We start from the raw sequence: 12225 nt of genomic DNA on the forward strand, positions 1-12225 counted from the left end.
TTTTTTTTTTTTTTTTTTTTTTCCGGTACTTATATTTACTTTTTAACATGTCTGTTGCCTGCTGTCAGACTGGGATGGGACTCTGTCCTGTTGCATTATATACCTAATCACTAGCATGGTTAGATATATGGTAGATGCTTAGTAAATGTGGTTTTAGAGGTCTATTTAATAGTCGATTTTCTCTATAGAGAAGAGTCCAATTTATACTTGAAGATGTGCTGTTTCTAAGAGAGTTACCCTTTGTTACTTGTTTAGTCAGTATAGTGCCAGACTGGCCTGCCGAGTGCAGATGTGAACTGAGAAAGCAGTGATACGATGCTAACCAATTTTCTGTTCACTTGACAGGTGTGGGATTATGAGACTGGAGATTTTGAACGAACTCTTAAGGGGCATACAGACTCTGTACAGGATATTTCATTCGACCATAGTGGCAAGCTTCTGGCTTCATGTTCTGCGGATATGACCATTAAACTATGGGATTTTCAGGGCTTCGAATGCATCAGAACCATGCATGGTAAGAGGTGGAGGATAGCATTTTGATATTAGTTTCTAACATGGTATTCCAGAGAGAAGGATAATGTTTTCTAACAGTGTGCAAGTTTCCTACATTCCATTCTTTTTTTTTTTTTTTTTTTTTTACTCTTTACTGGGTTTTAATTTTACAGTGTTAACAGTAGTCAAACACAGAAATCTTAATGGTTCTAGAACAGACTGTGTTTTTTGTTTGTTTGTTTTGTTACTCACATCACTCTTTTATTGGTCAAATCAGTCATGCAATCAACTGGGTCCCTACATTCAATTCTTATTGTCTGTAGTGGAGGAGCATATGATGTAGATAGTCCATGGATAATCATGGTAATTGAGAGTTGTTTTCTGTTATGAGGTTTTAAGTATCTCTTAGTGGTTATAAAATACTTGTTTTCACAAATATTTTTGAATGAGAAAAACTGCTAGGACATCTATGTGTTCTTGAGAAGAAGAGAAAATGAATTTATTGGGGTTGTTTTATTGTTGTTTCTCATTTTTTGCAGTTGGGAAACTGAAGTCAGAGTAGATGTAGTAAAAGCTGGAACCCATATTCCTTTGCTTACTTTTTAATATTCCACATATACTATAGTCTCATTGTTAAGTTGTTTTCCCAGCCCTTGTCATGGAGACTGTTTTCTGAAGCAGTTTGGCTTTATGGAAAGAGCATGGGCTTTGGAATCAGATATCTGGGTTCCGATTCCTACTTGTTTACTTAACGGCATTAGGAAATTGTAAGCTCTAATCTATAAGATGAATAATACTTAAGTATTGAATTAAGAATTGAAGTCATAGGGTTGTTGTGAGGATAAAATGAGATTGTATACTCAAATCATCTGATTTAGTACCTGGTACTTAGGAGGTGCTCACTAGATAAGGATTTTTGTTGTTTTTTTAAACATGTTGAAATATGAATGTTTGGGTTTTATTTAAGGAACACATACTGTGTTAATAAAAAATTTTTTTAAATTATTATCCAGTGACATTAGCACTTGAGTAAGCTGTGTGACTACACAGATGGTGTAATTTGAATGGTATGCTTCCCCGCCCCACTCCCCCAAATTAAGTGCCTTAGGGAAGCTTACAGATCAAGGGAGTTCTATTGAATCCTTTTGTAAAATCTGTATTTGTTTCTTTAAGTAGCCTGTATCTTATTGCTCTAACTTAAAGAGTTCTTTTATGTTCCTTAAAATAATGTGATACTTATAAGGATTCTCTGAGGCTTTTTTGCAAAGGATAGCTAACTAGCATTGTGAATAATGCATTTTATTTTTTTTACCCCTATGAATATCAACAACAACAAAAATAATTTTTAACAACTATTTTAAATATGGAACCAAATCCCCATTTTTCTTATCCATTCTGTTCATCTCTGTAAATCTTATTTCTATCTTATATCTTAGAATAACAACCATAGAAAATTTTTTTTTTTAGTGTTCATAAACATTCAGTGTGTTAATATATTCAAATGCTGATGATACTGATTCCCTGTGATTTTAAAACAGTTGTACAGGTTGAAATGTAATTATAAATTGAGCTGGCTGCTTGTTTCATTGTGGATTATTTTATTGTTATTAATCCCTTAACTTTTTTTGTGTAAATCCAGGTTTCTTATCAAATTTATATAAAACTCCATTGTATTTAAAGTTGCTGTGATATTTGAAATCCCATGATGAAATCTCAGGTGAACTGAGGTTTAATTGCTGTTGATGATATATTACTTAATATGTTACTGTGTTTTGTGTTTTAGGCCATGACCACAATGTTTCTTCAGTAGCCATCATGCCCAATGGAGATCATATAGTATCTGCCTCAAGGGATAAAACTATAAAAATGTGGGAAGTGCAAACTGGGTGAGTAGATTTAGTTGAAAAGGCGTCAGCTTAAAGAGATAATATTCAACAAAAAAACCCACAATTATATTCTGATTGTTCCAGTAAATTTGGCTGTAACCCAGAATGATCACCATGACAGTTATATTTTAAAACTTAAGTTTCAATCTCTAAATGTCTATCCAAAAGGAACAGAAATTATGAAAGAAACTATATCCTTGAGAGCCATTTTCTGTGTGATGGCTTATTTTCTCTGTGGTCTTCTTTTAGGTTATCTCTCTGGGTTGAATTAAAATGTAAATAACATTTGTGCAGGTATGCCCCTATTAGGCTTAATTTGGTTGTGCTTAGAATTACATGATTGTTATAATAAAACCTTACTTAACCTACTGGTTTTGTCCAGATTAGTAAGAGCATGCCTTTTCCCCAACATGGCTAGAAATATTTTTGTTAGGTTTACTGTGTGTGCTTAGTTAAAAGATTTTATTTCTCTCTATTTTTTACCTTGTAGATTTTGATTTGGTTAGCTCCTTAATGATACTTCCATCAGCTTATTTTAACTGATGTTTGACTTTCCAGCCTGTCCCCATCTTTTATTAACCAGGAATGTATGTGTATTCTGTTGACTTGCATATGATGCCATTCTCTTCATTCCAGTGCATAGCTAGTTTTGTATCACTTCTGGGAAGGGTCCCAATGATTGCCATTCACGATGCAAACTATTACTTATTTTGATAGCTACTGTGTGAAGACATTCACAGGACACAGAGAATGGGTACGTATGGTGCGGCCAAATCAAGACGGCACTCTGATAGCCAGTTGTTCCAACGACCAGACTGTGCGCGTGTGGGTCGTAGCAACAAAGGAATGCAAGGCTGAGCTTCGAGAACATGAGCATGTGGTAGAATGCATTTCCTGGGCTCCAGAAAGCTCCTATTCTTGCATCTCTGAAGCGACAGGATCTGAGGTACTGTATGATTTATATGTTATGTCATGATTTTGTTGCTAGTATCTCAGAACTTTAAATAACCTTCCTGATTCTCTATTTCATGCCATTAATGCATTTAAAAATCTGCATCCCAGAATTCTGAATCTTGAAACTCTTTACTGTTCCAACTTGCAGATAGATGTGTTTATATTTTTTAACTAGTGGTTACTGTTGCTGTCAGCTGACCCTTGATGTGTGCTGGGATGGGGGTTCTCCTGAAGAGTAAAAGTGGTCATTTAAATTAGTCAGAAATGTCATTGTTATAAGAGTATACCAATGCAAAAAATAAAACTTATGGGAGAGGTTTAAGTTATCTTTTAGAAGAATAGTGTTCCTTAATGAACATAATTATTTTATTTATAAATTTATGGTGAAATGCAGTTCAGCATTTAAATATTTGTTTTAAATGAATATTTTATATGGAGGCCTCTGATACTCTTGATCATTAGAAACACTAGCTGAATCTGGAGTTATTTTTTCATGATTCTTAATTTGTGCTCTTCATGATTTCATTCTTTGTAATTATTACCTTAAAATTACAGAATAATTAATTCTGTGAATAAGTTGTATGAGCCAAAATTGACCACATTTCTTTTTTTTTCTTTCTTTCACATTTCTTTTTTATAGAGACGTTCCTATCATGGGTTTTTTTAAATTACATTTTAATAAATGAAGGAGGATTCCCCATCCCTCCACCCCCCAATTATTTTTCAAAATGAATCTTCTATTGTAATCTCTTTCTAGTTGGCTGGCTTGGTTGCATTTTCAGATTTTTTTTTTTTTTTACTGCCACCTGGTGGTGTTTATGTACCATATGTCATAAATTCGTTGTGGTTGGACTTTATATAAAGGATAAATTAAATAGTTCTTAAATTGTTTGTGATTACAGAAGTCTTGAGCAGTAAATTTACCATCCATTGGTGTTGTAGAAACTGAATCCTAATCTAAGTGGAAATTTTCTACTTTTATATTATCTAGGTCCTTCCTGTGTAACCTAGGTATGTCAAAAGACTTCTGTATTTCAGTAGAGAAAAACAAGATGAATAAGTCCTGGGTATCTGATGTACACACAGCATGGTGACTAAAGTTAACAGTACTGTATTGTATACTTGAAATTTGCTAAGCGGGTAGATCTTCAGTGTTCTCATCACACACAAACGTAGTTTTGTGAGGCGATGTTTACCTTAATTAGCTTGATTATAGTAACCATTCTACAGCGCATACATGTCTCAGAGCATGAAGTTGTATATATACCTTGAATAGATACAATTTTTATTACTGTCAGAAAATGGTTTTTACCAAATTAGAAATATAGATCATTGCTAGGTAGTTGTCATTTAAAGTCCTTACCTAACTTCTTGCCTGGGAAACTTAATTTTTATATGTTTTCTGTAGACTAAAAAAAGTGGCAAGCCTGGACCATTCTTACTGTCTGGATCCAGAGACAAGACTATCAAGATGTGGGACGTCAGTACTGGCATGTGCCTTATGACCCTTGTAAGTTTGCATCATCTTACTGCTGCTTTCGCATTTTTACTGTGTGCATATCTTTTTGGGTCAGATGCCTTGTGATATCTTATTAAATAATCTGAATTATTTGAGGTTTTAAAATAACTTCTTTATAAATAGACTTCTTGTCGTTAAGTCCATGGTTGCAGTGATATGGAGGTCATTCCTGTAGAATATTATGTTATACAAAGGGTCTGCAAAGCCAGTCAGTGCTAGGAGGGAGAGTCTAGCCACTGTACCTCTAAAAATCATGTGACATCTCCTGAGGAGGGGAAACAGTAATATTACAGACTCATTCATTTTTTGAAGCTGTTTGCTTTTCGATTTCATTATATTTAATTTTAATATGAATCCTTCTAATTATTACCTATATATTTGCATGTTGGAGTTCATTTGGTTTACATTCTGACATTAATGGTGTTAGCTTTATGACTTGGAAATGTTTATTTCATTTAGGAGCCTATTTCATCTAGATTTTAGTATGAGGATATATAAATGATAGTAGGGGATCTGTGGACATTAATCCAGTAGCAGTTTTTCTAATTTGGTATCCATGTTGGTTTAGAGATTCTTTAAGTGCTAATCATACCTTGAAGTGATTGTCTCTCTGTAGCATATGATAGACACATATGGAAGTATCATCAAGAACTGATTAGAAAATTAAACTCTCCTCTTAGTTTTCTGAGCTGAGTTCAGGTATACTATGTTGCTGTTAGAAAACATGATCTACATTTAAAAATCAGAAAGCACGTGCTCTCTTCTGTAACAACACAGGTCACCATTAATTTCCCTGGAGGTTTCTGGCTCCTGTTTTTCAACTGAAGGAGGATTCTTTTCTCTGCTTTATTTTGGTGTGGCCACAAGAAATGTGATTTGATTTTTGTTGAAGCTTCTACAACTCCAGTGATTGGTGGCTTTTACAGATAACAAAGTTTTTGTTTTGTTTTGTAGCGGTACGCGGGCCTCTCACTGTTGTGGCCTCTCCTGTTGCGGAGCGCAGGCTCAGCGGCCATGGCTCACGGGCCCAGCTGCTCCACGGCACGTGGGATCTTCCCGTGTCCCCTGCGTTGGCAGGCGGACTCTCAACCACTGTGCTACCAGGGAAGCCCAACAAAGTATTTTTTTAAGTAAGGGCAAAGGCAAAAAAAGTAAACCAAGGCAAAAGATACGTCACCTTGGTTGTCTCTTTTCTTTTTCTTTGTTTAGCTCTTTGGGAGGGAGGTTCTTTTACAAAAGCAATATAACTATTTACATTTTAGAAAATTTGAGAAATAAACAGAAAAGTTAAAAGAAAATAAAAATCACCCTCAGATCACTTTACCATACCTAATAATACCTACCAAGTGTATTTTCGTAGACTAGAGCTGTCCAGTAGAGCTTTCTGTGATGATATTCTGTGTCTACACTATCCAGCATGGTAGCGACTAGCCACGGGCAGCTGTTGAGCTCTTGAAATGTGGCTAGAGACTGAAGGACTGAATTGTTGATTGTATTTAATTTTAGTTTATATTTAAATAGCCACACGTGACTAATGGCTATCCTGTTGGACTGTGCAGTTCTAAACCTTTTTCTTAAATTACTATGTAGATGAATATGGTGGGGGGTTTTCTATGTAAAAATGGTATACCGTACGTACTGCTTTGCAGCAGACTTCTAATTTAGAAGGTATGTGGCAGTTGCTCATATCATCAGATACACTTATTACATACAGTGCTTTGCTGAACGTCTTCGTTAACCAAGTCATCTAGACACATTCTTAATTATTTCTTAGGATTGATTGCAAGAAATGAAACTGCTGGACAGGGGATATAGATAGATGAATGGATGAATCAAGATATGCAGTAAATACCTATATATCCTTCACCTAGAGTCGCCAGTTGTCAACATTTTCTTTTCTCTGTGTGTGTATATGTAGATTTTGTTGAACAGTTTGAAAGTTACTTGTAGACATCATGACACTTGACCCCAGATATTTTAACATGTATCTCCTAAAAACAAGGGGTATTCTGTATAACTATAATAAAATTACCACACTGAAGAAATTTAACATTTATACACTACATGTTTAAATTTTCTCCATTTACCCCAGTAGTGTCCTTTATAACTTTATTTTAGCCTCTGTCCAGGAGCCAATCAAGTATTATATGTTGCATTTACTGGTCATATATTGTTAGTTTCCACTTTCCTTTAACCTAGAATTCCTTAGACTTTTTCCCCCTTTTGTCTTTTTTGGCATTGACGTTTTTAGTGTATGTAGTTCCAATCCACTTTGAGTAATGACTTGCTGTTTTCATAGATGCTTTTTAAATTATTTATCCCTTTATTAAGTCAAATACCTCTTTGTTTTTAAGGTGGGTCATGATAACTGGGTACGTGGAGTTCTGTTCCATTCTGGGGGGAAGTTTATCTTGAGTTGCGCTGATGACAAGACCCTGCGTGTGTGGGATTACAAGAACAAGCGATGCATGAAGACCCTCAACGCGCATGAACACTTTGTTACCTCCTTGGGTATGTACAAGTTACGAGGTTTCTGAGCAGTTAGGTTTTGGGGTGCCAGACCTAACAGTTTTATGTAACCATGTGGATGTTTCCAGGTAAGAAATGAACATGTTCTTTCAGGGCAGAATAGAGAAGACAGGTTAAAAACCTTATGGATTCCTGCCATTTGTTTTAAATTCTCCTTTCTTAACTCTCTCTTTCCATCATCAGCCTTATAATAAAAAAAAATTATTTTCTCCATTGCACAACATTGGTTTGGAAGCTAGAATTATGAAGAGGATGCTTACTGAGCACTCTGATGGGTAATTTTTCTTCCCTACTAGTTTGTAAGTTTCTCAGAGGAACTCTTACTCAACCTTTTTACTCTGGCAGATATATACTATTGTAAACTCAGGGAACTGTATTTACACTTAATAAACATCCTCAGTATCATCTGGACCTGAATCTAGAATTTAAGATGTGAATAAAGTAAAATACAATACACTAGGGTATGATGGATCTAATAATGAAGGTAAAGCCTCAGTAGAATAGGGCTAATGCTTAACCTTACAGGGTCATTAGAAGGATCAAATGTGAATATAAAGCATTAGTACTAAGCCTAGAACACAGTAAGTGTTCAATAAATGGATACATTGAGGCTGTCCTTGTTGTTAGAATTCAGTGTTCATTCAGCCTCAGTTGGGATGAGGATAGTGGGGGAAGTATTTTTTTAGGGTGTTAGTAGTACAGGATATAATCATGAAGGCTCAGCTTCCCTCACCTAGTTGATAAGCTTGATATACCTGCTAGGGGTAGATGTGTGGCTGTGTAGAGAAAAAGAATGAGTATTCCTGGCACTTGGATGTGCTTATTTTGTGGCTTATTAAAAGTTGTATCTGGCTCAGTCTGATTTTAAAATAAGCCTTCTCTTTTTCTTTCAGATTTCCATAAGACGGCACCATATGTGGTTACTGGCAGTGTAGATCAAACAGTAAAGGTGTGGGAGTGCCGTTGATTGAGTTTCATTTGGCCCCTCCTCCCTTGTTTCCTCTGGATGCACTCTGATGATACCATGGTTACCCCATTGAGCTCTGTTTAAATAAATATTGTCCTTTCATGTAAATTATTCTGGATGTAGATTGAGCTTATTAAATGTTACACACAAAGTATTCATGCATGGTGAATCCAAATTGTATACTGTAAATTTACATACGTTGTCTAGAAGTACCATAGGGTTTAAAAACCTGGGCTGGCATTGGTCACACCAGGCCTAAGAAGGCAGAAGTTGAATAAATTGAACTAGGGCACTAAACTGAATAGTTGACAGTGTCGTTTTATGTTGGATTATTAATTCCTGTTTTCCTTTCTGCTGTCTGTTGGTGCCTGACTTGATGGCCTCATTTGGGGGAAAGTGGTGGTTATTAGGGCTTTTTCTGAAATGTGTATCTATGTAACATCACTTAAGTGTGCTTAATAAATCTTCTTTAAGGATGTTAGATAATAAGGCTACAATTCAGAATCTTCTGAACCATCTACGTAATTAATGGGGATTACACATTGGAATTTTTGTCATGACACATTTGCCAAATCAGTAGGATACATTTGTTTTGGCAGCCTATCAAGCAAAGGCTAATGGTATATTTATGTAAGAAAATGACTGTAAATCTGAAATAAGAAAAATCTCAGCAGCTAATAACAAATCATTTATTTCATTTGGGTCTTAATGCTTTGTAAACAGGTTCAAAAAACACTGTAATACTCTAAGCTTCTGTTTTCCACACTAGACACACTTCTAGTTGTATTCTCCATACTGTTAGACTGTGTAGTGATGTGACTTCCAAGTAGAGTTTAATCTTCCCATTGAGTGTGTCATGGTACAAATCACTATTTGTTTTTGATGTTTTTTAGGGATGTGCAATGTGCATAACATAATGACAAAGAAACATTGAAAAGGTTATGTTGCCCATTTTAAGGGAGTGGGAGAAATACAGCAGTTTGTTTTTCAACATGAATCTGATATCGATTTGAACTGTGTTTAACTTACAAGTTTATAAAAAGACAGGGTTTAATGGAGCGTGCATAAAAATGTACTGTGTTTTCACCTTTTGTTTATGTATAAATGTTTATGAGTATATGGGCCTATCTATAAGTGGATAAGTCTGTATATGTATGTATATCACACACATACAACCTCCATGTCCTTGGGTCCTGGGTTTTTGAAGAAGTGCTAAAACATATAAATAGAATAAATCTTGCTGTGGAATACCATGCTTTAGAACAAATCCTTTTTGATCCTAACGCTTCTGAAAACCAGGTCTGACTCTGTGGGAATTTTTCCCAGCTAAAGGAAAATCACTTCCGTTATCCGCCACCTCCACCCCCAGTTTGGCTGTTGAGCATTTTACACATCCCTGATATACTGTATATTGTGGTCCAAAGTTACTACAAGTAGGTTTAAGAAAATTTTTATCTATGACTTTGAAAACAATATTCCCTTGCAGATTATTAATAAATAATCCCATTGCTTAGCTAACCAACATTTTTTTAAAGAAGGTCATTTGAAAAGTTAACAGAACAATGAAATAACAAAGATAGTTTAACAAAGAAATTTATCCTGGATTGCATTTATTCATTTGTGTAATATGTGATTTTTTAAAAAAATATCCCTTTTAGTATTCAGTGGAAATTTGGTTCCTGAAAAAGACAAAGGGTTAGAGTTAATGTCCTGTGGATACACACACAGAGAACAGGCCATATATTTACTAGAAGCAGCCTTATGTCTAGCTTTTGTCTTTTTGTTTGCTTGTTTGTTTTTAATAATTCCTGAGAGATGTCTCTGGAAGGAAGTGTTTTGAAAACTAATGGCTATTTTTGAGGACAAAAATTACAACTTAAGCTAATTTCTTAAATACAGTAGAATAACTTTCAGGACAATATTGCCTCACAACCCTGCTCACATTAAGAAGTCTTTTTTTGTTTCCCCTTAGCTGTTCTGACTGGATTTTTCTACAGAAGCTATGGAAGATATCTTTGTTCTTGTTTGCTGCTATTTCCTGTCCTATTTTAAGAAATATAAATACATAGAAATGGTGCATCTTTAACATTTGTTTGTACATGTATAAATGTCTTGTATTTTAATTCATTTTTAGCATGTAGCAACACGAATTGTTTAAGGGTAAGCCACAACATCTAGAAATCACTCCTAGATACGAACAATAAAGGAAAAAAATGGTACCGATTTAGGAGGAAACAAAGCCACTGTCGCTGGGTTTTCCCTGCGGCCTGCAGTGACTTCCACTGACAAGGAGAAGCTATCACTCTGTAAACAGTCATCCTTATTGGGAGATTGCCACAGCCTGCTGCTTAGTTGAGTTACCAGACATCCTCCATTTACGAAGCAGCGAACGTTGAATCTCAGGGATGGTCCTCAACTGGATCCAAGTGTAACGAGCCCTGTTTGAATAATGAAGGGGGTGGGGAGAGTGATCCATCCACAATCCGGAAGCAGATTTGCAGAGGTTTCCTGCACTGTTGTTTGACACTGCCCTGTTGATGCCCTTTCTTCCTGTTTCCTGCGTTTTCTCTGTCTGCTGTCTAACCCTGTGCCTTGCCTGGGATAAGTACAATGATGAGGTTACTGGTTTGGATTGTAAGTAGAGGAATTTATTGATTGGTTTAGAGGTTCACTGCTGCTTTGTCACTGTCTCAATCAAATTGGCCACTTACTTAAGAAATAAAAAGCTGGTAGAATTGCATCCTCAGATGATGATTGACCTTTTGTGTGTGTGAAAACAGACATTCCATTGCCACCCTAATACAACGTGCCCAAGAAGTCCTAGCTGCACTCTTGAAAGTGCAAGCCACGGAAACTGGTTTAGACATGGGTTGGAGAATAGTTGCTTTTTGACATGGCCTCTTGCACTTTAGGAGACTGAGACTGTCCTGTTTTGTCCATTGTGGTGTGACCAATGGTGTGCCCAGAGCACTGCTCTAAAACTCACTAGTGTTAGCACGTCGTCAGGGCTGTGGGCGCTCGCTGTAGCCTTCGGAAGCTTTGGCTCTAGATCACCAAGCCCAGTCTCCTTACTGTCAGTGCCCTGCTCTCCTGTTTGCCTCTTTCTGTTTCTATGTGAACTTCCAGATAATATCACTCATTAAATAGTTTTTTTTTTAATTTATTTAAAGAAAAACTATTTAGAAGTAAAGGATATTTTGTTTTGTTGACAGTGGTGGCTTGATAATCCTTAAGCAACTGAAGATAAAATTGTTGAAGGAAAAGGCACTTAAAATGGTTCCTCTCTGTCCAGCTGTATATAAGTCCAGTGTGTTAACTAACCTAGATGATGCAAAGAAGAATCGCCTGGTAGAGAAGCAACATGTACGAAATCGGTGAAAAAGGTTTTGGTTTTTTTCAGTGGGGGAGGGGGAGGGCAAGCTGGATTTACAAGTCACGACTGGACCGAACTGGCCTTTTTATCTTTCCACTATATCATGTAAGTGGCTGCTTTCTTGTCCTGCCTATCCTTCAAGCATCCCTAAAGCTCACTCTGAAGATGGTAGAAACAAAACACACAATCTTCGAGTTAGAAGTTGATCCTGACACTGACATGAAGGCGAACGTTGATTTCATACGAACAGTTACAGAGGTGGTGATTGGAGAAAACAGTTCCCCAGATTATAAGAGTTAACTGAAGATATTGACACAATTTTAAAAAAATCAGTAAAGGAATGTATATAATATTGCTCTTGTGTTTTACAGTAAGATTTGTTGCTCTCAGACTGTGTAAAACAAGATTTATTCATGTTTTCTGCATATTAAAAAAATCCTATTGTACCAATTGGTAAACTATTAAATGCCTATAAAACGATGTGGTTTTTTTTTTTTTTCAGTCT

General features: G+C 35.9%; 1 protein-coding gene across 1 annotated transcript in view; it reads left to right on the forward strand.

The window, feature by feature from the left end:
* PAFAH1B1 (platelet activating factor acetylhydrolase 1b regulatory subunit 1) overlaps positions 1-12200 on the forward strand; it is a 75689-nt gene extending 63489 nt beyond the window's left edge. The window contains exons 6-11 of the mRNA XM_024735277.1: positions 346-514; positions 2276-2378; positions 3096-3324; positions 4741-4842; positions 7206-7362; positions 8274-12200. Of these exons, the coding sequence (XP_024591045.1) occupies positions 346-514; positions 2276-2378; positions 3096-3324; positions 4741-4842; positions 7206-7362; positions 8274-8347 (834 nt within the window). The 3' untranslated portion in view covers positions 8348-12200. The remainder of the gene's footprint in view (positions 1-345; positions 515-2275; positions 2379-3095; positions 3325-4740; positions 4843-7205; positions 7363-8273) is intronic.
* Positions 12201-12225: the final 25 nt, after the last annotated feature.

This window comes from Neophocaena asiaeorientalis, unplaced genomic scaffold (genome assembly GCF_003031525.2).
Source record: "Neophocaena asiaeorientalis asiaeorientalis breed wild unplaced genomic scaffold, Neophocaena_asiaeorientalis_V1.1 scaffold129, whole genome shotgun sequence".
Classification (NCBI taxonomy): domain Eukaryota; kingdom Metazoa; phylum Chordata; class Mammalia; order Artiodactyla; family Phocoenidae; genus Neophocaena; species Neophocaena asiaeorientalis.